This window comes from Cladosporium halotolerans, assembly GCF_011745625.1.
Source record: "Cladosporium halotolerans strain TM138-S3 chromosome Unknown Sca3, whole genome shotgun sequence".
Lineage (NCBI taxonomy): Eukaryota > Fungi > Ascomycota > Dothideomycetes > Cladosporiales > Cladosporiaceae > Cladosporium > Cladosporium halotolerans.
The window spans coordinates 791,798-815,381 of record NW_027191454.1 but is presented as its reverse complement, the minus strand read 5'-3'; the positions used below and the strand labels follow the sequence as shown (position 1 = coordinate 815,381).

The 23,584-nt window shown below is 54.9% G+C and overlaps 10 protein-coding genes across 10 annotated transcripts; 4 read left to right on the top strand and 6 right to left on the bottom strand.

Annotated features, from left to right (window-relative positions):
• Positions 1 to 634: 634 nt before the first annotated feature.
• WHR41_01273 (uncharacterized protein) lies at positions 635 to 2,356 on the bottom strand (the record flags this gene model as incomplete). Its single annotated transcript, XM_069369879.1, has 3 exons — positions 1,640 to 2,356; positions 1,230 to 1,578; positions 635 to 1,063 (listed from the first exon to the last, which is right to left on the bottom strand). Exons 1-3 carry the CDS (start codon positions 1,858 to 1,860, stop codon positions 635 to 637), a joined length of 999 nt encoding a protein of 332 aa, XP_069232992.1. The 5' UTR covers positions 1,861 to 2,356.
• Positions 2,357 to 3,432: 1,076 nt separating this feature from the next.
• WHR41_01272 (uncharacterized protein) lies at positions 3,433 to 4,089 on the top strand (the record flags this gene model as incomplete). Its single annotated transcript, XM_069369878.1, has 5 exons — positions 3,433 to 3,553; positions 3,639 to 3,704; positions 3,784 to 3,850; positions 3,910 to 3,969; positions 4,020 to 4,089. The coding sequence occupies 5 exons, from the start codon at positions 3,433 to 3,435 to the stop codon at positions 4,087 to 4,089; spliced, it is 384 nt and encodes a 127-aa protein (XP_069232991.1).
• Positions 4,090 to 4,172: 83 nt separating this feature from the next.
• WHR41_01271 (uncharacterized protein) lies at positions 4,173 to 4,557 on the top strand (the record flags this gene model as incomplete). Its single annotated transcript, XM_069369877.1, has 2 exons — positions 4,173 to 4,426; positions 4,482 to 4,557. 2 exons carry the CDS (start codon positions 4,173 to 4,175, stop codon positions 4,555 to 4,557), a joined length of 330 nt encoding a protein of 109 aa, XP_069232994.1.
• Positions 4,558 to 5,057: 500 nt separating this feature from the next.
• Positions 5,058 to 6,761, bottom strand: WHR41_01270 (uncharacterized protein; the record flags this gene model as incomplete). The annotated part of the gene is made up of 2 exons (XM_069369876.1): positions 5,058 to 6,488; positions 6,591 to 6,761. The coding sequence occupies 2 exons, from the start codon at positions 6,759 to 6,761 to the stop codon at positions 5,058 to 5,060; spliced, it is 1,602 nt and encodes a 533-aa protein (XP_069232993.1).
• A 716-nt stretch (positions 6,762 to 7,477) lies between these two features.
• WHR41_01269 (uncharacterized protein) lies at positions 7,478 to 10,546 on the bottom strand. Its single transcript, XM_069369875.1, has 10 exons — positions 9,939 to 10,546; positions 9,584 to 9,825; positions 9,373 to 9,526; positions 9,092 to 9,246; positions 8,948 to 9,037; positions 8,747 to 8,893; positions 8,153 to 8,690; positions 7,939 to 8,094; positions 7,840 to 7,885; positions 7,478 to 7,785 (listed from the first exon to the last, which is right to left on the bottom strand). Exons 2-10 carry the CDS (start codon positions 9,774 to 9,776, stop codon positions 7,645 to 7,647), a joined length of 1,620 nt encoding a protein of 539 aa, XP_069233230.1. The 5' UTR covers positions 9,777 to 9,825; positions 9,939 to 10,546; the 3' UTR covers positions 7,478 to 7,644.
• A 762-nt stretch (positions 10,547 to 11,308) lies between these two features.
• WHR41_01268 (uncharacterized protein) lies at positions 11,309 to 14,656 on the top strand. Its single transcript, XM_069369874.1, has 2 exons — positions 11,309 to 12,575; positions 12,645 to 14,656. Exons 1-2 carry the CDS (start codon positions 11,397 to 11,399, stop codon positions 14,568 to 14,570), a joined length of 3,105 nt encoding a protein of 1,034 aa, XP_069233231.1. The 5' UTR covers positions 11,309 to 11,396; the 3' UTR covers positions 14,571 to 14,656.
• Positions 14,657 to 14,823: 167 nt separating this feature from the next.
• On the bottom strand, positions 14,824 to 16,756 carry WHR41_01267 (uncharacterized protein; the record flags this gene model as incomplete). The annotated part of the gene is made up of 6 exons (XM_069369873.1): positions 14,824 to 15,106; positions 15,155 to 15,234; positions 15,287 to 15,892; positions 15,947 to 16,014; positions 16,205 to 16,285; positions 16,348 to 16,756. The coding sequence occupies 6 exons, from the start codon at positions 16,754 to 16,756 to the stop codon at positions 14,824 to 14,826; spliced, it is 1,527 nt and encodes a 508-aa protein (XP_069233238.1).
• A 188-nt stretch (positions 16,757 to 16,944) lies between these two features.
• Positions 16,945 to 18,474, bottom strand: WHR41_01266 (uncharacterized protein). Its single transcript, XM_069369872.1, has 2 exons — positions 18,003 to 18,474; positions 16,945 to 17,941 (listed from the first exon to the last, which is right to left on the bottom strand). Exons 1-2 carry the CDS (start codon positions 18,226 to 18,228, stop codon positions 17,406 to 17,408), a joined length of 762 nt encoding a protein of 253 aa, XP_069233239.1. The 5' UTR covers positions 18,229 to 18,474; the 3' UTR covers positions 16,945 to 17,405.
• A 34-nt stretch (positions 18,475 to 18,508) lies between these two features.
• Positions 18,509 to 20,507, top strand: WHR41_01265 (uncharacterized protein). Its single transcript, XM_069369871.1, has 3 exons — positions 18,509 to 18,876; positions 18,937 to 19,411; positions 19,466 to 20,507. Exons 1-3 carry the CDS (start codon positions 18,621 to 18,623, stop codon positions 20,283 to 20,285), a joined length of 1,551 nt encoding a protein of 516 aa, XP_069233236.1. The 5' UTR covers positions 18,509 to 18,620; the 3' UTR covers positions 20,286 to 20,507.
• WHR41_01264 (uncharacterized protein) lies at positions 20,363 to 23,026 on the bottom strand (the record flags this gene model as incomplete). The annotated part of the gene is made up of 4 exons (XM_069369870.1): positions 20,363 to 20,811; positions 20,868 to 21,120; positions 21,179 to 22,699; positions 22,750 to 23,026. 4 exons carry the CDS (start codon positions 23,024 to 23,026, stop codon positions 20,433 to 20,435), a joined length of 2,430 nt encoding a protein of 809 aa, XP_069233237.1. The 3' UTR covers positions 20,363 to 20,432.
• Positions 23,027 to 23,584: the final 558 nt, after the last annotated feature.

Sequence of the window (23,584 nt, the reverse complement as noted above, 5' to 3'; positions counted from 1 at the left end):
AATTTGGGGAAGATGGCGGAGATGCCGAACGCGGAGCTCGATTGGTGGCGACAGAGCGTGCAGTGGCATATGTAGACTACTTTTGGCTCGGGGAGGGGGGTGGTGAACTGGGGGAGGTGAGTTGGGGTTTGATCGAGTGGAGACGTGGGGGAGGAATGGGTACCGTTATTGTGCCGCATTGGCAGGATGCTTCCATCGTTGCGGCGATTGTTTGAGAGCAGTGATTCGAGGTTGAATTGGTTCGGATACTGGCCTGATATGTCCTACGAGAGCAATATTGACCACACATGGTAGCAGGCAGCAGTGTGATCAGGTCTGTTGAAGGTTGTATCAAAGCGGGGAGCGAGCCATGCATGTTTGAACTCTATCCGACGTGACAGATGCCCTGTTCAAACGGTCAAAGACCATGATTCAGACTTTACGCAAGCACACCTTCACGTCGAAGGCATCGAAAATGGTATTTATCACAGCCGAAGTCACTTTAGGCAAAATAATAGCAATCACACAATGCTGCAAAAGCCATACAGGCTCGTTGCAATATTTGATAATAAGTAAAGCGTGCTCTGTTATTCATGAACACGATCATATACGACAAGCGGCGCGATCCAGCGCGCCAACCGAACGACACGACCCTCTAGTTCTTCTTGCCCCAGCCACCCCACTGGCCCTGGCCCCAGGAGTTGCCGCCCTGGTTCTGGTTCTGGTTCCACTGGTTGCCACCCCACTGGTTTCCACCATTCTGAGCGCCAGTCTGGCCGCCCCATTGGTTTCCGCCCGTCTGAGCACCGGTTTGGCCGCCGGTTTGAGCACCCGTCGAAGCGCCAGTCTGTCCGCCAGTCTGAGCACTGGAGGAGCTGTCTGTGCCCGCAGTGGTGCCGTTCGAGGCACTGTCCTGCGTAGTAGCGGTGGACGAAGAGCCACCGGCACCGTCCAGCTGGCTTTGGATGAATGTGAGGGCGTCCTGGCCGTACTCGTCTCCGTAGCCCTGGTGAGTGGACTCGTCGCTGCCGTCGCAGCAGTAAGGGTCGGAGGCATCGCAGTAGGACTGCATCTTGGCGCTAGACTGTTGCCGTTTTGTTAGCAAAGATCTTTGGACGACTACGTGTTGTATGTCTGAGATTGGTGGGAAGGCCGTGACTCTCCCACACAGTAGTCAAGCCATATGCTCAAGGCAGCACGGCAGCTGCAGCAGAGTTGAGAAGGGATGTGACATGACGGCAGGTACGTACCGAGCACGTGTAACCCGAAGGACGGGCAGAGAAACCGCCAGTGGTGCAAGTGCCGACACCGTAGTCGAGACCGCCAACGAAACGGGGGCTACCCATCTCGATGACGGCCGCAATGGACTCCAAGGCGCCAGAGTCGATCGCAGGCGCGGAGTCGGAGTATCCGTTGGAGTCGTCAGGACCGCCACAGAAAGCGTTGTCGACGATCTGACCACCCTGAGAGTATCCAACCAGGACCAGCTTGGTGTCCGGGCACTGCTCGTGGAAGGAGTTCACAGCCGAGGCAACAGCCTGAATGCCTTTCTTCATGGAGGTCGCGTAGTCATCACCGCCGCAGGAGGATTGCCCTCCGCTACCAAAGCGTCAGCTATTGTGCTACTGTGCCCGTAAGCTTTTGCGTTGTGTTGTCGTACCAAGCCGGGTAATCAATAGCTTCCTTAGTGGCGCCAGAGTAAGCACGGAGAACGAGGTCGACGACAACGCCAGCGGTGCCGTATCCTGTCGGAGCAGTGGTCTCACGAGCGCCGAAAACGTGCACTTCAGGGCAACTCTGGCGCGCCTTCAAGGCGGCAATGGGCGAGGCTCCGCAGTGTGCCAGCAGCAGAGCGGAGGCGGCAAGAAGTGCGTTGTGCATGATGAGCGAATGAGAATTGAACGTTGTAAAAGAGAGACTATATGGTGAAAGCTAGAATGGCAAAGTAGGGCTGCTGTGCCCTAAGTGTCTTTATAGGCCATGAGGAATGGCCCTTGCTCTTCACAAGACGATTGATCTTGACAAGCTATCTGAGGACTCGACTGGGTAGCGCACCAGGTTGGTAGCTGTCTGAAACGACCAGCCCATCAGATGAGTGGGACTCAGAGCGCGTCTCCGGTGCAGACGCCACAACGCAAAGGCGCAAGAAAAGTATTGCTCAGAAGCCTCAACAAGTTTTATGGTGAACGTACGAACAACATCACGAGATTTGAACTAATGACTTTGCGGTTCGTCTCACCACCAAAAGCTTTGTCTTCGTCGCGGTATGCTTGAGGCAGCCGTGGCAGCCTCGGCGCGGCACCCATGCTGTTCGTTCCAGGCTTCGGCCATCGCCGCAAACAAGCATGGCAGGCTGCTGTTCACAGGGGGTATAACACAAAACAGGATGTTATGTTCATCTATTGCAGACGGCGGCGTGGCTGGGCACCTGGAGAAGTTGCACGAGGATGGGCGTGGCCCGAACCGCGCCGCGAGCTTGCGCGCGGAGAAGGAGACGACTCTCGACTGCCGAAATCATCGTGAGCCCAGCCCCGGCGACACGCCCGATCCGTTCATCTCCACCGAGGAGACGAACGACATGACCGCTCGCTGTTTGAGACTCGTACCACATGCCCACGGACGCAGTTCGGTGATGAAGCTGGTGGCCCAGATCGGTGGCCGAGACTCTTCACTGGACCTCGTGGGAACCACATGGCAGAGTCCGAGTCATTCTATGAACATGCTTGTTCTTTAAATGTCCTAAACACAACTGCTCTTCTTACAGCCTTTCAATTACCTCGACACGTAGGACGATGAATTCCAGGATGCGCTTCAAGAATTCCCCACGACGGCCCATTTGCAAACAATCACAGCACTACTGCAGACAATGCGACGTGCTTAATCACTTTATCATTGGAGACTGATCGGCTTTAAGCTTCCAGTCAAGCCCTGCAATAAATACTCGAAGCATCAGTAATGCCACCGAAAGCCATTTGACCCACTCATGCACACGGAGAGCACTTCCGAGTAAACACGGAGCCCTATGTACAGAGGCGACGCGCCAAAACAGGCATCGGTAAGCCAGAGGATCCACGGCCAATGGAAACGCCTCAGTGGCTGCTCTTGGTTGCACAATTATTCGGTTATATTCGCTTTTAGCCGCCAGTGTGGCGTTCACGTACAAGCAAAGGCTGGCCTAGGGACCCTGGTACCTGTCAACATGCGACTGCGACTTCCACAAGCAATCAGGGAGAACGGAGGGCGATCACCCGTATCATCCCATCGAGCAAGTTTGAATTTGGTGGCTTCGCTCCCTACGATCTTGCTATTAGGCAAAGGACAGCTCGTGAAATTAATGTGTTCGAGACTCTTTGAGTCGTGACTATATAGAGACATGGCCTGTTCCCACCCTGACTGCTACCCCAGCGTGTTCAGACTCTGACCTCAAACACACTACTGCCGCTCAAAGCTAGGATGTTGTTCTCCAGTGCCTTCCTCCTGGCCTGCTCCGCCATCGCGGCCATCGCAGCGCCAACCGACCTCTCCAAGCGTGACGCCAACGTCTTGTTCGGGCGTGCCACTCCCTCGGGCACGGGTACCAGCAACGGCTTTTGGTACAGCTTTTGGACCGACGGACAGAGCGATGTGACCTACACCAACGGTGCCGCCGGCAACTACAGGGTCACCTGGTCAAACAACAGGGGCAACTTTGTCGGCGGCAAAGGATGGAGCACTGGCGCTGCCCGGTACGTTTGATCGACCCTTGCTGGATTCAATGCAGGGTACTGCTTTGCGAGGCTCCACGCTGACATAACTACTTTCCAGGGTCATCAGCTACAGGTGAACGTACTCGCCAAATGGCAACAGTTACCTCGCCATCTACGGTTGGACGGTAAGTTCCCTGCGACCAGATTTCACTTCTGATCAACGCTAATCACAGTTCTCTCACAGAGGAACCCTCTCATCGAGTACTATGTTGTCGAGAACTTCGGCACCTACAACCCCAGCACGGTACGTTCCTCCCCACCCTGTCATCCGTAACCCTCACTCACACCTCCCAGGGCGCCAGCCCCAAGGGCACCGTCGTCTCCGACGGCGACACCTACGACCTCTATACCACTCAGCGCGTGAACCAGCCCAGCATTGAGGGCACGTCGACCTTCACGCAATTCTGGTCCGTTCGTCGCACCAAGCGGTCCAGCGGCACCGTGACCATGGCCAACCACTTCGCCGCCTGGACCGCCGCGGGTATGCGCCTCGGCTCCCACGACTACCAGATCGTCGCGACTGAGGGCTACTTCAGCGCGGGGTCGGCCGATATCACCGTCAGCGAGGGCAGCAGCAGCGGCGGTGGAAACGGCGGCGGAAGCGGTGGCGGATCCACCACGACGACTACCTCTGCTAGGCCTACTTCGACTGGCGGATCGGGCACCTGCTCTGCCAAGTGGGGACAGTGCGGTGGACAGGGGTGAGTAAATGACGGCGAGAATGAATAGCCGAACATGTTACTGATTTAATCGCAGCTGGTCCGGACCCACTTGCTGTCAGAGCGGCTCTACTTGCCAGGCTCAGCATGCCTATTACTCTCAGTGCCTGTAGACGGCCTGCCAAGGCATGGGTTCAAAGTCCTTGCAGTCGGAGTGCACAGTTTCCGCGTGTGCATGCTTTTGATTGCCGAAACGTTCCCCATTTTGCAGTCTTCTAGTCTGTTCGTATCCACATTCAGATACTTGCCGTTGATAACCGATCTGTCTCTGAGACCACTTCATCGAGGTTCCGAAGTACCAGGCGTGAGGTGAGCTTGACGATTCGACTCTGAGCTCAATGTAGGGGTTCGGTCCGCATCGCTGCGGACCTTGTGCGTCTGTAGGTGCGTCCAGTGATTCTGCGTTCTAGTGTGATCAATAGTTCCTGCGCCAAAGATTGAGGACTGGAACATACCAGTAGCTGAGCCACTAACCGCCCGGTGATAGGAATGAGTGATAGTTGGGCTTACGCCGAATAGCAATGAAATCAAGATGAACACCCTTTTAGGTTTCACAATGCAAGCATGCTACAACGAATTGTCCATCAAAGTTCTTCATGACTACATGACCTCCTTAGTGCCCAAAAGCAACCTCTACAGCCTTCCTCTCATGCTTGTGCTCCCGCTGCCACTGCTTCGAGAATTTCAGCCCGAAGCCATGCGCAAAGACCTCGCGAATCGTCTCGAGCGGCATGCCCTTGACATCCGGGTAGAAAAACAAAATGAACAGCCACCCAACAAAACAGATACCGCAGTAGAACCCGAACGCGCCGCTCGGCGTGATCCCCTTCATCATGCTCAAGAAAGTCGACGAGATGATGATGTTCGTGCTCCAGCACACAACGGTGTTGAGCATGGTGCCCAGCGCGCGCGCCTCGATGGGCATCAGCTCAGTGCCGATCCAGGCGATCGTTGCAACACCGGTGGAGAAGAAGCCGACGTAGCAGATGATGGTGACGAGCACGAGCGTGCCAGGCCAGCCGATCTGCGTGCTCTCGACCTCGAGCGTGGACAGGTTGATGGGGATGTAGCTGAAGGAGACGGCGGCAATCAGCATGCAGATGGACATGCCGAGAACGGTGACGGTGAGGAGGCGCCGGCGGCCGAACTTGTCGACGAGCACGAGGTTGAGAATGGAGAAGACGAAGTTGGTGCCGGAGACGGTGATGGCGACGGCCGTGGCATTGTCGAAGCCGACGATGCTGAAGAGCGTTGCGGAATAGTACATGAGGGTGTTGAAGCCGCCGAGCTGGCTGATGGCCATGACGACGCAGGCTGTGAGGACGGCGCGGCCGGTTTGGCCGTTGGTGAAGATGCGGGCGAAGGATGTGGCGAGGCTTTCGTTTGATAGCGAGTTCTCGGTTGCTTCTTCACACGACGAAGCAATGGTCGCCATCTTGTCGCGACGTTGTTGCTCGCTCGAAGTTGGGTACAAGCGAAGCAAGACCTTGTCAGCCTCTTCATTGCGGCCGTGGGATACCAATTGGCGAGGAGACTCCGGGCACCAGAAAAGCAACCCGCCCAGAAGGACCGCAGGCAATGCACCAATGCCGACAGTAGCACGCCAACTCTCGCCAGGGACTGTAGCGAAAGCTGCTCCGAGGGCACTTGCTACGAGCTGACCAAAAGTAACAGACATGTTGTTGAAAGCAACCATGCGGCCACGGTACTTGGCTGGTGCGAGCTCCCCGATGTACAAAGGAACAACCATGGCAGCGCTACCGACTCCGAGACCAACGACGAAACGACCAACAGCGAATTGAGCGACAGAGTATGCTGCTGTCTGGAGTGTTGTCCCAACGATGAAAACCACACAGGCGGCCCAGATGGGCATCTTTCTTCCAAAGCGATCAGCCGTGAGGCCTGCTCCAACCGCGCCGACCAGAGCACCGCCACTCGTCAGGGAAGTGACCAACTCTTGTTCGCTCGAAGAGAGCTTATGACCCAAGGAGGTACCGATGGTCACCAATACCGAAGAGATGTATCCCGTGTCATAGCCGAAAAGCTATCTCAGGTCAGCGAAGAGCTTGATCTGCCCTGCCTGCTGATGTCCACCAATTGCAATATTCTTATTCCTAGGGAGCATGGGGGAGAAGGTGCGACGTACGAATCCACCCAGAGATACTGTAACAGAGATCAACCATGCCGCCTTTGAAGCAGCGGCTTCTTCAATGCTAGGTACGAAGTCGGCTTTGTCAATGGCTCCGACTTCAGACTCATTCACATGCTCGGCATGTTCGGTCTCGATGTCGGCATTCTTCTTCTCTTCCAAGGCCATTGTGATATAAACGAAGGAAGCGGACGTTCAGGAGGAATAATCGCTCAGGATATGGACGATCAGGCACTCTGTATAGATAACTGTATAGAGGCTTCTGCTGAGGCAGACATTGATATTGGAGTCCAAGTGGAAGTCTTTAAGTACATGCTCTCTGCCAAGACGAATCGTCCTAAGGTTCCTCATATTCTCAATACCACCCGGAGTCTGGCATCTCAAACCCTACAGTTCGCGGCCGCGGCAACCTCTTCTGCACCTTGCAAGACGACTGCTCCCGCAGGATCACGCCCCATGGGGGCCCGCAAAACTAGTGCTCGGTGGCGCGCCGAAGCGATGCGGGGTGATTCTTTAGGCGCTGAGAGCACCGATTGGTCGCACGTCACATGTGTCAGGGCATTTTGCTACCCTTTGGCCAGTGTGGGGAATGTTCAGCTCTGCTCTTTTCAGCAATACTTTCCGGGTCAGGAAATATTCCCCGTACCGCTGATCGAGTACTGCTCAATAACCGTTTGAGACCTATTAGGCTTAGATTTAGTCCGAGCGGCTGACTTTCCCTCTACCTATCACAATCCGAGTCTCGCGCCATAGTCTCTCGCACAAGATCGGGTATGGAAACTATTTACGAAATGGCAGCACGCTGACTAGGTATCAAGACGAGCAAAACCCGTCTTCACGCTTCTATCAGTGTCTTGAAACATAGCAGTGGAGGGTTATCGTCATCTTTGGAGCATTGAGACGTACATTTCGTCAGAGTGCATAATAACTGACATGCCGAAGAATATTAACAAATCGTTGCTTGGATCTCTCGGTACATCATGCCTCATTCGTCTCTCGTCATTTCCATGTAACTCTTGACAGCAATCTACTCCTCCTCTCCTGATGTGTCCTAAGCCTGCAGCACGTGGCCAGACTCGGTGACAGCAACCTTGACCTTCCTAGTCGACGCCTTGCGAGGGTTAGGAGCCTCGAAGACCTCGCTCAGCTCCTCGAGCGTCTTGCCCTTGGTCTCAACGAAGAGGAAGTAGATCTGGAAAGCTATTAGCTTCGAAAATCAAGCCCAAGCGAATATCAAACCACTTACAGTTACGATCTCAACGCAGATCCAGACAATGTAGACAAGGTACAATCTGCTTGCCGTTAGCTTCCGTCGCAAACAAATCTCATTTCCAGGCTAACTCACTTCCAGCCGATCTTCTCCATTCCGACGCTGATACCGTAGGTGTTGACGATCATGGCGATGTTCAGGAAGAGGAAGTTGAGACCGCTACCCTTGGCGCGCGTGCGGTTCTCGAGGCACTCGACTGCATAGAGGGTTTGCAGAGGGGTCCAGCCCCAGCTGTGAAGTGTCAGTCAAGCATGTACATTGGCATACTGAAAATCGGAGGGATACTCACGCGAAGAAGATGCCGAAAAGATAGATGGAAACGATCGTGCCATAGGCCAGGTTGGGGTGCGCAGTCGACGATGCGGTGAAAGCGGTCAGCAGGACGTATGATCCCAGAGCGCCCACAAGACCGGCCATCAGCATCTTGCGTCTCCCCAGCTTGTCGAGGAGGGTGGCGCCGTAAACGGCGGCGATCAAGCTGAAGATGGGGTTGATGGCGTTGATGAGCAGCTGGGTGCTGCTGTTGGTGATGCCTGCTTGCTTGATCATGACGGGCATGAAGTACGAGATGACGTTGTTGCCGGACCATTGGCCGAAGAAGGACATGAGGATAACCATGTACAAGCGGTAACGTGCGGCGGCGGTGTGGACGAGTTCCTTGAAATCCCACCACGGGTTGTCGTTGCGGGTCACGGCCATGTCCTCCACGATTTCGCGGATCTGGAGCTCAACGATAGGAGCCTCGGCGTCTCCGTCTCCGTGGTATTTGGCAAGCACAGCAACGGCTTCCTCACGCCTGTCCTTCATGACGAGCCAGCGAGGGGATTCTGCAATCGTTAGTTGGAGCCCAACATTGCACATGCAATCTCGGAGTGAGACCTACCTGGGAAGAACAGGACAAGCATCATCACGACCGATGGTAGAACGCATTGGACGACAGTCGGGGTGCGCCATGCCCAAGATGAGTCGGGGAAGTTCTTGTCCGTGCCGTAGGTAGTCCAACCAGCGATGATGTTTCCGAGCCACCAGACTATACAACAATTAGCTCGGCCTAAATGCGAACAGTTACCACAAATCCACATACAGTTGTTGTACATTCCAGCCATCGTGCCACGGTAGCACGGGTGGGCAAGTTCGACAGTATAAGCGGGCCCGGCAGCACTCGCGATGCTAGCTGTGAAAGGGATCAGCCACTTGTTTCATGAATTCGACCTCTCAACATGCTTACCGCCGAAGCCAAGGATGAATCTGCCTCCAATAAACTGTCCAGTCTCATGTGCTGTTGTCTGTACCGCTGTGCCGACAAGTACGAGGAAACAGCCAACGAAGATGCAAATCCTGCGGCCATAGCCATCTGCGAGGAAACCACAGAAGGGGAAGGCTGTACGGTTTCAAATCAGTATTGCCTCACTGTGAGAACAGTCAAGAATATAAAGGGCACCGACCTGCAATCTGACCACCTGTAGGATTGAAATGTCAGTAGTGTTCACAGGAGAAATTGTAATTGATGATGGCGTCTTACAGTTGTAGATGATGAAAATGATGCCGGTACTAGAGCCCTCGCCGGTAAGGCCGAACGTCTTTTGGTAGCTTGTCATAGCGTTGATAGCACCCATGAGGGAGCTATCATATCCGTTCAGCGTCGATACAAGGTAGCCAATACCTGTGTAGTGTCAGAAAGAGACCTCCTAATGCTTTCGTGTTTCCTTTCTCGGCTTACCCATGATGAAGTACAACTTCAGCATGCTCTTCGACCATGGCGACGGCTTTCGCTGAAGCACTGCTTCCGCGAGTGCGGCAGAGTGGACGGTCTCTTCCTGTACGACCTTTCCGAGAGGCTTCTCATCATGAATATCCTTGTCTTTGACATCGTCGACGTATGCTGGCAGCGTGCCATTCTTGTTTGCCTCCATCGTGGCAATATAGTATCAGGTAGGTAAGGTGAAAGGCGCCAGTAGTCTTCTGTGTTACTGTCAATGGAACGTCTCAGGCGTTGTATGATCTGACCAAGGAGCTGGCACCGATGGGGCTCATTAAGACCCACATGGAGGCTCCTTCGCGCAGTGCAAACGTACCCTATGCCACTTCACCTGTCATACGCTATGCCTCCACTGCACGTCTTGTCGACTCTAGCCTAGGGTTGGTGTGGATTGTGTATGTGGAGAACGAGGATGTCGAACACAGGAGCCTATTCGGGACTCCTGAGACCTACGGAGACCAGGTCTGATATAGAATCAGAGGATTGTCTTTTGACATCTGACCCCGGGTCCTCCACACCCCGCATTGAACTAAATCTCTCGTGTGGTAGCGAGCGTGAAGGTGCTAAGCGCAGCCACACGACAAGCCTTTACGGCATGCTTCCAAGCCGGGTAATGACACCGAAGGTTAAGACTCCAAAAACCCGAGGTACCTCTACAAGTATCTTGCGCTGTGGCTGGCCCGATGGCCGTCTCAAACTGCGAGATAGCTCCGTGCAGCGACTTAGTCGGTATGTGCCTCATGTCCCTCCACACGGGTGGCACAGGTTGGTAGAGGTTCGTGTGTTGCTTTCTGAAGATTCGAACGGGGCCACGCCTTGGCTGGCAAAAGCCGAAGTGAACTACGCTTAGGTTGGAACACTGGATTTTGATTGCATCGCCACTTTGATCGGCGGCTTCGCCCAACATTGGCGCCGTGGAAGCAAGCCGTTTGCGGTTTCCGGTGCCATTGCAGCTTTTCCCACACAAGGAGTCGAAGCCACATGCAACGCTCGAGTCGCAAGGCATCTGCAATCGTGCTTCCAAATGAGCCAGATACCTAGGTGATAGAAGCAGAGTCTAGCCGTTCTGCGAGTCAGGTCGTCCGGGCGTGCATACCAATGGCGCCACGTGAGGTTTCTCTTCGGGTTTGAGGGGCACAGACCACGCCTCAGAACCTTACTCTCCAGCACCACGCCGCCATCGGCTTGTCTAAAGCCGAGTTTTACATGAGTCGCCGGAATTTATTCGGGAGCGTGGCGTGATGGTCTTCAGAAAAAGCATGCCTTGGTCCTGGAAAAGCCAGTCCTTGCGTGCCATGTTGCGTGAGCGTCCTGGTATGGCATCAACCACTGTAGCCGAGCTGGGCAGCCCCCACGCCTATCGCCGGTCTTGTCGCTACAGGAGTCGATACCCCTCATCTGAATGCACGATGTTCAAGCGAAACGTCCAAGCCCGTGGCCAGACAGCAGATCACGGACTTGGTTGCGGCCGAAAGTTCTCCCGGATGCGAAAGCCGAGGCTCAAACGTCTCCTCTCCTGGTCTTGACGCCGAAGTATGCATCGACAAGCGCCTGGGCAATTTGGAGGGGTCGATCCGCATGCGGGTGCCCCATGGCACCGCATGGAGAAGGCTCCACAGGGCGTGTGATACCCTGACCACGTGCGCGGGAAGTGGAGGCTCACTCCAATGCTCTGCTGTCGTCTCCACCATGCTATGCCATTCAAAAACAGGTAGGCGAAAGGCAGCAGTCCAGAACTGTCTCAAGCGAGTGCCACTCGAATTTGACAGACACCATGGCGTCTTTTCCTGAAGAGAAGCCTGATTGGGCCAACCTTTCAGTCCTTCATCGCAACACTCTGCCGCCCAGGGCCGATTTCAAGATATACAACACTGAAAAGGATGCCTTGACTCGGGATGAGAGCAAGGCACGTGTCCATAGCCTCTCAGGCACATGGAAGTTCCACCTTGCACAGAGTCCGTTCGAGGCACCAGAAGAATTTCAAGCTGCTGGCTTCGACACCTCGAAATGGAGCGATATCCCAGTACCGAGCATGTGGCAGCTGCAAGGCTTCGGCAAGGGCCCGATATACACCAATGTCGCTTTCCCTTTCGCCGTCAATCCGCCCAACCCTCCATTCGACGAGAATGAATGCGGCAGCTACTTGACCTCTTTCACCGTCCCCAAACAGCTTGAGAACGATCAACTGAGGTTGAGATTCGAAGGTGTCGACTCGGCCTACCACGTCTGGGTCAATGGCCAACAGATCGGCTACCACCAGGGATCCCGCAACCCAGCCGAATTCGATATCACGGCTCACGTCAAGCTCGACGAAGAGAATCTGCTGGCTGTCCGGGTCTATCAGTACAGCGATGCCTCCTACATCGAGGACCAGGATCAATGGCGCATGAGCGGAATCTTCAGGGATGTTTTCCTCTTGGGCTTCCCTAAGGCGGTTCGCATCGAGGACGTTAGCGTCCAGACTGTCTTCGACGAGAAGTATGAAGACGCGACCCTGAAGGTGCAAGTGGATGTCGAAGGCTCAGGTGCCGTAGACCTCAAGCTCCTCGACGCCGAGCACAAGACAGTGAGCAACTCCAAGGCTGATGTGTCTGGCGGCAAGGTCAGCTTCTCTCTGGCGGTGTCGAAGCCTCACAAGTGGACCGCGGAGACGCCCTACCTGTACCAGCTCATTCTTTCCATCGGCGATGATCAGTTCGTTACTCATCGCGTTGGTTTCAGGCAAGTCGAGCTGAAGGATGGCTTGATCAAGGTCAATGGAAAGCGCATCGTCATCAAGGGTGCGAACAGACACGAGCACCACCCTGTGCATGGCAGGACCGTGCCGTATGAGTTCATGAAGCAAGATCTGCTCCTGATGAAGACTCACAACATCAATGCGATCCGCTCTTGCCACCAGCCGAGCGACCCTCGCTTGTATGATCTTGCCGACGAAATGGGATTCTGGGTAATGGTAAGTCTCCTGTAATGGTATTGTCACGCATGATGTGGCTCATAGATAACTGACTAATATCCGAAATAGGACGAAGCTGATCTTGAATGCCACGGATTTGAGACCATCGCGGATGCAGCGCTTGGGCCTGCCGAGCGAGAAATGTCGTTCTTCGAGCGTCAGCAGCTTACAAAGGTTGACGCTGCGAAGTGGACCAGCGATAACCCGGAGTGGCACGATGCGTACGTCGACCGCGCAGTGCAGCTGGTCTACCGTGACAAGTTGCATCCCTCGGTCATCATGTGGAGTCTCGGAAACGAAGCGTTCTACGGCCGCAACCATGTTGCCATGGCCGAGTGGATCCGCTCCTACGACCCGACTAGACTGATTCACTACGAGCCGGACCTGAATGCAGAGGTCATGGACATGCACTCCCGCATGTATCCGTACATGGATACGATCATCGGATTTGCCGAGGACACCACGAAGACCAAGCCTCTGGTTCTTTGCGAGTATATCCATGCTATGGGTACCGGGCCAGGCAACATCAAAGAATACCTCGACGCTTTCTACAAGTACCCAAGCTTGCAGGGAGGATGGGTCTGGGAGTGGGCTAACCATGGTCTTCTCACAAAGACCAAAGATGGCAAGGAGTACTACGGCTACGGTGGCGATTTCGGCGATGTGCCTAATGACGGCAACTTTGTCATGGATGGCATGCTGGACTCGGACCACACTCCCAACAGCGGTCTCGTCGAGTACAAGAAAGCACTGGAGCCGGTTCAACTGGTCTCTACCTTCGCCAAGACCTTCACGATCATCAACAGATATGATTTCGCCACTCTTGACGGCCTTTCGTGCACTTGGTCTACGACTAGTGAGAATGGAAAGGGCGAGAGCGGCTCTCTAGAAATCCCCAAGGGAATTCAACCCGGCAGCACAGCAGAGCTGAGCGTCCCGGAGGTCACTCTCTCCGGAGATCAGGAGACATTGCTAAACCTTTCTTTCACCCTGAAGGACGACAGTACTTGGGAGAAGGCTGGCTTCGAGGTTGCCTACCTTCAAGTTCCTCTCAATTCAGTCTCACCTGTCAGCCAGCCAGCTTCCAATGACAAGTCGGCCGTTTCCATCAAGAAGACCGCCTCATCTCTCCTCGTGTCTAGTGGCCAGAGCGAGTGGGTCGTCAGACTCGCTTCAGGAGCTCTCACGTCCTGGAAGAAGCAGGGCAAGGAACTCATCGCCCAGCCTCTCGAGCCTACGTTCTTCCGTGCCCCAACCGATAACGACTACCCCCAAGACGGCCGCGACTGGCTCGACCGCAAGCTTGATCTCGCCCGCATCCACAACATCAGCACGACACACAGCCAGAACTCCGCAGACGGCACCGCAACAATCACCCTAACGCAAAAGTTCGCCCCCAAAGTTCTCTCCTGGTCCCTCGACCTGACCACAACCCTCACCTTCTCCCCCTCCGGCAGCCTCGACTTCCACGTCCGCGGCAACCCCGCCGGCATCAACCTGCCCAAGACCCTCCCGCGCATCGGCGTCACCCTCGGCCTTCCGAGCTCCTTCCAGGACATCTCCTGGTTCGGCCGCGGGCCGGGTGAGAGCTACCGCGACATGAAGCTCTCGCAGCCCGTGGGTCTGCACTCCGCCTCCTCCGTCGCCGATCTCTGGGCCGCGCCCGAGTACCCGCAGGAGTGCTCGAACCGGACTGACACGCGCTGGGTGAAGCTCGCGAGCGCGAGCGAGGGCGCGGAGCTGACGGCACAGTTCTATGAGCCGGGCGATAGGAAGCAGAGGCACTTGTTCGATTTCATGGCGAGCCATTATGATGTTATGGATATTTATGAGTCGAAGCACCCCTACGAGCTGGAGGAGAAGAGGAAGGAGCATGTGATTCTGCGCTTGGATGCGGAGCACCATGGTTTGGGGACGGGAAGCTGTGGTCCCAAGACGCTGGAGCAGTATGCGTTGAAGACGGCGCCGTTTGAGTTTGGGCTGCTGTTGTTTTGATTGGAGTTGCGACCAAAATCGAGAAGTGCACTATATAGAGATAGACTGATGAATTGATCGGATCGACGTTCCAACTCGCGGGAAAAGTCTTGCCATTAGGAATCAGAGGTCTCTATCGCCTAATCCAAGGTGTAGGTGTCCCGTCATTGCAGCCTTGAACACAAACACCAGCTACCGAACGCAGAAGAAGCATCATAGGATACTCAGCCCTCCAACCCACCCCGAGCCGAGAGGGGAGCGCAAACTGAAGAGATCAGATGACACCGCAAGAACAACGGCCCTTCCCAGTCCAAGTCCTGGCCACAACCGCCAAAGCAACAACAGTCAGCATATCCACGCCGCCAGTAACATGCAGGGTGCCGCCCTTCTGCGCCTGAGCAACCATGGCGCCCGTCCCGAGGGTGTCGAGGTACACGTTCCCGTCTTTGCGCCACAAGAACTTGGTCTGCGCGGCGGCGAATGCGTTGACGAACGAGCACTCGAAAGCGTCGTCTTTGAGGCGTTTGATCTTGAAAGTGTCTTCGTGGGTGTGCTTGCTGTCCACGGCTGTAGCGATGGCCTTCTTGAGCGGCGGCGCGCCGTACTACGAGGCGAAGCCGCACTTGCGGCGGAGCGTGAAGATGGTGTCGTGGGTGGAGCCGTCGACGAAGTCATTGCCGGAGATCTATGATGGGCGTCAACATGCGTTACAGGGTTAAAGTCGTCTGAGTGCTTACCTTGAAGACGGTCTTGCCGGTGGAATCGGTGACGAGGTCTTTGGTGAGCGTCAAGTTGGTGGAGGTCATGGTCTTGTACTGTGTGAAGATGCCAACGGGCTTGGCGATGGCAAAAGTGTCGACGATGGTGGTAGTCGTTGTCGACTGCGTTTCGGCGGGTGACTTCTTCTCCTCAATGACAGTCGTTTGCGCTTTGGGTACCTCATTGGGCTTCTTGACGACCTCGGTGACGGCGACGGCGGGCGTTGCGGCGGCTGAAGGGGTTGGGTCTGCCTTCTTCTCCTCGACCTTCTTTTCCTCCACTTTCTTTTCTTCAACTTTTTTATCCTCTGGCTTCTTGTCTTCCACTTTTTTCTCTTCAATCTTCTTCTCCTCTGGCTTCTTCTCTTCGACAACAACCCTTTTCTCCTCCGTCTTATTGTCCTCAGCCTTCTTCTCTTCAGGCTTCTTCTCCTCCGTTACAACCTTCTTCTCTTCAACCTTCTTCTCCTCTGGCTTGGGCTCATCCGCTTTCTCCTCCTCCGGCTTCTTCTCTTCAACCTTCTTTTCCTCCACCTTCTTCTCCTCAACCTTCTCAGGAGGCGGCGACGGCGGCGCAGAAGCAGGCTGCACAACAGTTATCGCCTGCCCAGAATGATCGGTGAATGTCCTTTGACGTACCGGAGGCGTGGCAGCGGGAGCAGGGGCGGAAGACATGGCGGCGGCGGGCGGTTTGGCCGAGGCTGAGGCTGCTGGCGGAGCTGTCGGGTGCGATGAATGTCAGAGAAAGACTGCGCGGGACGGGTGCCGTCGCCGGTGGGATGAGATAGATGTGCTGTTGTGGTATGATGTGGGGTATGCTGGGCTGGGGGCTTGGTTCGTTTGGGAGGGTGGCGTGAAGTGAGGGTAGAGGGCAGGACAGGGTGGGAGTGGACTGACCGGCAGCGGCATGGTCGCCTGCAGCAGGAGCGGGTTTGGGGTGTTTCTTCTTGTCGTGAGGGTGCTTGCCGGCTGCTCCGCCTGTTGCTGGCGGTCAGTGGCTCGGTTCTTTCCTCGAGTGGGACGATGGCTATCGGGCTCACCTGCTGCTGCTGGATGTTTGTGCTTGTCTGCCGAGCCTTTCGGTTTGCCGTGGGCTCCGGCTGCTGCACCGCCGGCATGAGAGTCTCCGGCAGAGCCTTTGGCAGAATCGTGTCCTCCACCGGATGGTCCTTTGGCAGATGCATCACCTCCACCACCCGGACCATGAGCATCAGCATGTCCACCACCTGGAGCTTTGGCGCCGGCATCGCCCTCTTTGGCACCGGTCTCGTGGTCTTTGCCCTCCTTCTCCTTGGCCTCTTTCTCCTTGTCTTCAGGCGCCTCAGGCTCCGCTTCGGCTTCGGCGTCTTCAGCCTCTTCCGGTTCCTTGTCTTCCGGGGCAGCGGGAGGCTCTTTCTCCTTGGCCTCGGCCGGCGGTGGGTTGGCGGCGGGAGGAGCGCTGTCCGACATCGTGGGAGGGTAACTGAGGCTCGGGTGGCGTGATTGTCGGGTTCGGGATGCCGATTGGAAGGTTCGGGTTGAGTAATGTGAGGAGGTGCAAGGTGCAAACGAAGACTGGTGCTGGTTTTCTTTCTACTGAGATGAAATGGAAGGCAATGAAGACAAGGGAGACGGGAGGGGAGAATGAAGGTGACTGATGATGTTGATGATGTTGATGATGAAGAGGACGCAGCACAACAGACCTGGCACTGCGCTGGAGGAGCGTGGAGGGCCCCCTACGGTCGCTGGGTGGACTACATAACGCTTTCCTTAGGATCCCGGTAAGCTTTGCCCGTGGGAAGGTGGCGTATTGAATATATGTACCTGCAGGAAGCCGCACTCTGAAGAGCAACGGCAGGATCGTCTCGGCAAGCTTGAAACAACAGTCCATGGCGGGCTCTCCGAGTCCAGTGATACAATGCCTTAGATTTCATTGTACAATTGGTAGATATTGCAAACACACATCTTATTTTGATCCTATTACCGGTGGGATTAGTGATTACGCAAAGCCGATATCCTGACTTTTGACTTTTTGGCTGGGGGGAGTGTCCCGAATGGCCGTGGGTAAAGGAAGAGCGCCTCGGAGATGCAAGAAGGCGCCTTACGCCGAAGACGACTCTCAAGAAACAACCTGCATGTTGCCAAATTGCTGTACACCGCCGTTGCCGCTTGCACTCGCGCCCGCATCCGCGCTGCCGCTGCCATTCCCATTGACACCCGCGCTGTTCGACCGTCTCTTGCTGCTACCACTGGAAGGCTGCTTGTATCCCACGCCCTCCATCGCCGAAGACACCAGGTCCCTTATCTCATCCTCAGCACTGAAAGATCCGTTCTCGGCCCTCTTCTCGGACAGATTCTGCTGAAGGCGGGTCATCGGCGCGAGCAGGAAGGCTCCCCACACGCACATGAGCGTCGACGAGTACTGCCAAATGTGCACAAGAAGGTTACCGACGCCCCATGGCATGAGGAAGCGGATGAGTTGGTCATTTTGGTAGAGGTCGTTTTGCGACTGGATGTAGTATTTGCGGCTGCTGGGCGGGCGGACAAGCTGAAGCTCGGTGGTCAAGGTGACATTGGCGTGGTGGAAGGGAATCAACCAGATGGAGAAGAGCTGGGTGATGTTGAGGTAGATAAGCATGCGAGGTTCATCGTAAGCTGCGGGATATGTTAGCTCTCGTCGTAAAATGTCAGGAGAGCAAGCTATCCAATGGCATACCGACGCTGTTCACATTAAGCTTGATCTCCGGGCTCAAGATCTTGTACCACCGGTAGATGGCGTGGATCAGGGTCCTGCTTCCTTCGAAGCTACCGGTGCGGCAGAATGGGTGGGTAAAAGAGGCATTGGGCGTGAAGTAGGTGTTGATCGTCTCTTCTTGCTCGGACGGAGAGCCCTGGGTGAGCTTGTGCACGACGCCGGCGACTTCTTGTACGGGGTTCTCCATGGCTGTTGATGGCTGAATGAGATATGACGATATAACAAATAGACAGGAACAATGTAGATCAGAGGAGCGAGCACAAAGAAACAGTCTATAAACTGCTCGAAGAAGTATGCGATGCCGCGGCGCACAAGGAGGTTGGCAGCGTTGCACAGAGTGGAGGCAGAGGTGAACTGTGCGCTTTCACATGCTGGCGATCATGACGTTTCCCTCCGTCCACCCGTCACCATCCTTGCACGTGCGAGCAGCTCTGACGAATTTACGAGTTCCACATCCGCGGCCATCCTGACGTGTGTTGAGCCGGTGGATTTTCAATGTCTCCTTAGAGCTATCGTTTCTTCAATTCTCACCTTCTTCGCATACAACAAAGTCCTCTCAATTGATCAATCCTGGTCAAGATGGGAGCCTCTACGCAGAGCACGCTGCAGTCCTATCTGCAGCAGCTCTTCAACAGTCCGTTTCAATTCATATACCTTCTGATGCAAAACCTTCTGGATATTTTCCTCTCGCCGAACGCTCCGCCTCCCAATGCAGACCTCTCTCGACCCAAAATCGCCATCATTGGCGCTGGATTAACTGGCGTCTCCTCTGCTTCGCACTGCGTGGGTCATGGATTCGATGTCCAGATCTTCGAGGCTGGAAGCCGTGATATTCGTATGTTCCGAGCATTGCGTCGATCACACCAATGAGCTCTTGCTTACACATTGTTACTAGTTGGCGGCATTTGGGCAAAGGTCAACAACACCAGCGGTCTTCAGATTCATAGTCTGATGTACCGTTTCCACCCCAGCGTCAAGTGGAACCAAGGCTACCCTGATCGCAAGCAAATCGTCAGCGAAATCGAGCGACTCTGGGAGCGCTACGGCCTGCAAGACAAGACGAAGTTCGATACGCGAGTTGAGAAAATCTACAAAGACGAACAAGGGCGCTGGATCATCAATGATCCGTCTCAAGGTCGCTACGATGGCGTTATCGCCGCTGTTGGAACCTGTGGCGATCCCAAGACGCCACACGTCCCCGGTCAAGAGAAGTTTAAGGGCCCGATTTACCACTCCTCTCAGCTTGACGGCAAGACTGCGAAGGACAAGAAGGTTTTGATCATTGGCGGTGGCGCTTCAGCCATTGAAGCGCTCGAGTTTGTTGAGCACGAGCAAGCCAAGAAGTCCTACGTTCTTGCACGCAGTGAAAAGTATGTCAGCACCTCAACCCCTTCCCCGACTAGCAGCTAATCGTAAACTCGCAGATGGATCATCCCACGCAATCCGGTCATCGACATCATTCTTTCTCTCAACATCCTCGGCTCCGAAACAATATTCAGTTGGATCCCCGAGTCTCTTCTCCGCATCTTCTTCTACCGCGATCTCGCGGACCTCGCCCCTCCTCCTGGTAGCGGCAAAGGCATCTTCACCGAAACCCCCATGGTAAATTCCGGCGTCCTCGACACCGTCCGCTCCGGCCGCGCCGACTGGCTCCGCGGCGACATCCTGCATTTCACCGAGACCGGCATCATGTTCAAGCACCGCTCGCAGGGCGTCCCGAAAGGCGGCCCGGGCAAGCAAGAGCACATCGAGGGCGACCTGTGCATCATGGCGACGGGCTACGAGCGGCCGAGCCTGGGCTTCCTGCCGGACGACTGCTTCGAGAAGAACTACCAGCCGCCGTCGTGGTACCTGCAGGTCTTCCCGCCTGGCCACATGGACATCTGTGCGAACAACTGCACGTACGTCAACGCCATCGGAACCGTCGGCAACTACCACATCGGCATCTACACGCGCTTCCTGCTCATGTTCCTCGTGGATCCACTGAGCCGGCCCAACGAGCGTTTGATGAAGCTGTGGATTGATTTTACTCGGTTCGTGAAGCAGAGAGCGCCGACGGGTGCGTTCGAGTTCTTCACGTACGCGGAACTTATGTACTGGTTCGTTTTCGTCATTGTCATCAACCCGTTCCGCTGGAAGTGGGCCCCGTTCGTCCTTATGGGCATTGGTGCCGCTTTGCCTAAGCGGGTGGTGGAAGAGGAGAACAGGCTGAGGGAAAGGATGAAGAACGGCAAGGCCACTTAAGATCCAAACCTTGTAAGGTCGGATAACTACGTCGCATTAGCCTTAAAACCTTTCGTGCCACGCACAACAGAGAAGGCCGAGAAGATGTATTATTAAATTATTAAAGACCGATACCCCAAAACAGGTCATGTCTTATCAAGATCCATATCACAACACCAAATGTCCAGGACTAGGCGGCACCTCACGCGTCTCCCAAAGCTTCGCCTCGGTCCCCAATTCAAACTCCAGCGTTCCTCCCGTGTTCATCAACTGATCATGTTCGAACCAGTTCTTATCGCAAGCTTCCCCATTTATCTTCACACTCTGCACATAGTAGCTTTCCGCTTCATTGTCAAGCCCATTGGCCGTGACGCGCAGAGTTGCATTGCCGTTCACGGTGATGTTAATGTCGTCGAACCACGGTGAGCCGATGAGGAACACATTCTGAGTCACGACAGGGTAGAAGCCGATCATCTGGAAAATAAGCCAGGAGTTCAACGCGCCGGCGTCAGAGTTTCCTGGCACGCCATATGGGGCGTCATGGAAGCTAAATGTAGTCAGCAGGTGCAAGACTCGAAGTCCGATGCCAAAACATCAACTTACTACTGATTTGCCAACTGTCGAGTCTGACGGACAGACTTGGCCTGCTTGTTCAGATAGTGGTACTCGTAGGGTGTGGCGAAGTCAGGCTCGTTGCCGATGTTCATGATCGTCGTGATGCCGGCGCCGTTCTCGCGCAGGTCTTGCTGCGAGGTGCCGGGTTTGAAGATGTAGTCGAGGCGGGATTCGAAATCTGTCGGCCCGCCCATGAAGTCGATCAGGGTTTCCATGTCGTGTGGGACGTTGAAGGAGTATTCTGCGAAGTTATTAGATGACGATACTGATGTTAGAGAGAGCCGTGGGTGACAACAGACCGAAAGGCGTTCCTTCGTACGAGATCGACGACCACTCGCATTCGCCGCACAGGGCCGGATTGTAATCGGTCAGATTGAAGGTGCCGTCTGCCAGGCGTGGAGCGAGGAAGCCAGTGAAGTTGAGGGTTGTGAAATTATGAGCCCAGATATTCTGCCACTGTGCCGAGCGATTGAGATACTTTTGCACATCTTCTGGAGCCAGGTCTTTTGCAACTTGAGCGAGAGCGAAGTCATTCAAGGCGTATTCTACAGAGCGAGAGACGGCTCGGGTGCTTCGATCGGAAGATATGTAGCCCAGTGGGATCCAGTCATTCAATGCTCCTCTGCCTTCCTTGACGCTACCAGAGGGATCTGTCAAGCTGAAGGTATTGTATGGTTGGACTTCAGCGTCTTTGACCATAGCTTGGTAGCCCTCGGTCCAATTGATTTTGCCTCTCAGACCCCTCACGTAAGCATCTGCGAGGATGTTGTCGGCGTCACTTCCACCTTGCACGAGCCCGTTGTAGTTGCCGCTTCTACCATCAGGCATGTACCCTTCGAATCGCCAGATATCGATGAGAGAACGTATCATCTCCTCGTAGTAAGCCGGTTGGATCATGTGGTACAACGTGGTCGTGCAGCGGAAAATGTCCCAAGCGGTGTAGAAATCATCCCACGACGGCTCTCCCGAGTCCCAAAGCGGGTTCTCACCAGTCCGGTCGGACGGCATGAGGTGCATGAAATAGAGGCTGGAATACAAGAGCACCAGATTCGTCCGGTTTTGCGGTGGCTTGGTGGAGACTTTGATCTTGGAGAAGACGTCGCGGTTCCATTCTTTTCTCGCAGCGGCAATCGTATCATCCAGGGACCACGACTGGATCTCCTCGTTCTTGAAGTGGCATGCCTTTTCGACCGAGATGAATGATACTCCAACGCGCGACTTTACGGTGCCGGAAGACGAGTTGCTCCAAGTGAAAAGCGCTCCGATTCGATCGTTCAGCATACCAGAGCTTTCGCTGTTGTTGCCGAATACGGGTTGCTGGAGTGGCTCGTTGCTGAAGGTGTGATACCTTATCATGGGATCCGTGTTGCGCCCACGAAAGGTTCGTGCCTGGTCCGGTGGGTTTTCGAACTCTCCGCAGAAGAAGACGGTGAAAGGTGCACCTTCATTCCAACCACCGCCCCACGTTCCATGGCCGCTGTACTGCTTGCCATCTTCTTCCAGGCGTATCTCGCCGCCCAGAAAAACTTGCACACTGTTACCGCCTCCTTCGCTTGGGAGGTAATGTGAGACGTCAACGAGGACGTGCTTCTCCCCAGCTGGCGGGTACGTATACTGCATGATGCCACTGTGTCTGGCACCGGACAGCTCGATTGAGACACCATTCTCGAGTTGGGTCTTGAAGTACCCCACCTCAGCCGTGTCATCTCCAATACGGCTCTGGAAGTATGTAGTGTTGTCGAGCAAGTTGACCGGTGGGCTAATGTCTGTCAGTGCCATTTGAGGAATAACACCGTATTTTGGAGCTCCTCCGGTACCGCCTGAGCCTGTCAGTATTCACTATCGATCAAGGTTGAGGACTTTGATTTACTCTCGTGAAGCATGCTGACAGCAGTGACGCGCCCATTCGGCGTATATCCGCCATTGATCACACTCATCGTTATATTATCCTCGTAGGTATCGATGCCGACTTTGACAACACCGAAGGGAAGTGCGCCTCCCACGAAAATGTCGCCGCCGCCGAAAGCCAGACCTTCAATAGGTCCCTCGGACCCAATGAGTGGGTTCACATATTGGGAGTAGTCCGTTTGTGAGAGCACTAATGTCGACAAGCACAGAAGGAGAGTGCACTGGAAGATTGAAATCATCGTTATGAACTGAATCCTCATATATTTCCTTTCGTGCTTGACATATTGGACAGAGGATCACAGTAAGATTTTATACGATCTCTTCGCGACCTCAGCTGCACGAGCTCCAAGACATCGGTGGAGACCATAAGAATAGCTTCGTTCTCTTAGCCAATGCTTAGCTCAAATGATGCTTTGTGCATGTAGCCGACCTGTGCCGCCTCGGTGTAGCATCGACAAGGTGACATCGAGCGCTGACGATCGTCGTTCTCCAGCATCATGAGCGGGGTCGAGAGGCACCGGCCTGAAAGTGACGACATGTCCGCATCGGGCATCAAGGATCTTGAAGTAGTCGGCGGCCAGCGTGAACTAAGTCGAAGATGTGAACGCGCGAGTGGGTACTACCCTACCACGAAGGGTAGGCTGCGGAGCGAGACTCGTGCCAGAAATTCCAGGGCCGGCTTTCTGAGAAGGGCGTTGGGGTTAGGGCGATGCTGATAGGGTTAGGGTTGGGGTACCGCTTTTCTCGTCCTTACTGAGTACTATCACTCAAAATTTATATGATGAGATGCTCAAGAT

What these genes read in the sequence shown, in the direction of transcription:
- WHR41_01268 (XM_069369874.1), top strand. Translation starts at nt 11,397, where the DNA reads ATGGCGTCTTTTCCTGAAGAGAAGCCTGATTGGGCCAACCTTTCAGTC. An exon ending in AAATGGGATTCTGGGTAATG is followed by an intron (nt 12,576 to 12,644) that starts GTAAGTCTCCTG and finishes TATCCGAAATAG; the next exon opens with GACGAAGCTGATCTTGAATG.
- WHR41_01265 (XM_069369871.1), top strand. Translation starts at nt 18,621, where the DNA reads ATGGGAGCCTCTACGCAGAGCACGCTGCAGTCCTATCTGCAGCAGCTC. An exon ending in GGCTGGAAGCCGTGATATTC is followed by an intron (nt 18,877 to 18,936) that starts GTATGTTCCGAG and finishes CATTGTTACTAG; the next exon opens with TTGGCGGCATTTGGGCAAAG. An exon ending in GTTCTTGCACGCAGTGAAAA is followed by an intron (nt 19,412 to 19,465) that starts GTATGTCAGCAC and finishes GTAAACTCGCAG; the next exon opens with ATGGATCATCCCACGCAATC.
- WHR41_01266 (XM_069369872.1), bottom strand. Translation starts at nt 18,228, where the DNA reads ATGGAGAACCCCGTACAAGAAGTCGCCGGCGTCGTGCACAAGCTCACC. An exon ending in GCTTAATGTGAACAGCGTCG is followed by an intron (nt 17,942 to 18,002) that starts GTATGCCATTGG and finishes CATATCCCGCAG; the next exon opens with CTTACGATGAACCTCGCATG.
- WHR41_01269 (XM_069369875.1), bottom strand. Translation starts at nt 9,776, where the DNA reads ATGGAGGCAAACAAGAATGGCACGCTGCCAGCATACGTCGACGATGTC. An exon ending in ATTCATCCTTGGCTTCGGCG is followed by an intron (nt 9,038 to 9,091) that starts GTAAGCATGTTG and finishes TCCCTTTCACAG; the next exon opens with CTAGCATCGCGAGTGCTGCC. An exon ending in CTTTTCGGCATCTTCTTCGC is followed by an intron (nt 8,095 to 8,152) that starts GTGAGTATCCCT and finishes GACACTTCACAG; the next exon opens with CTGGGGCTGGACCCCTCTGC.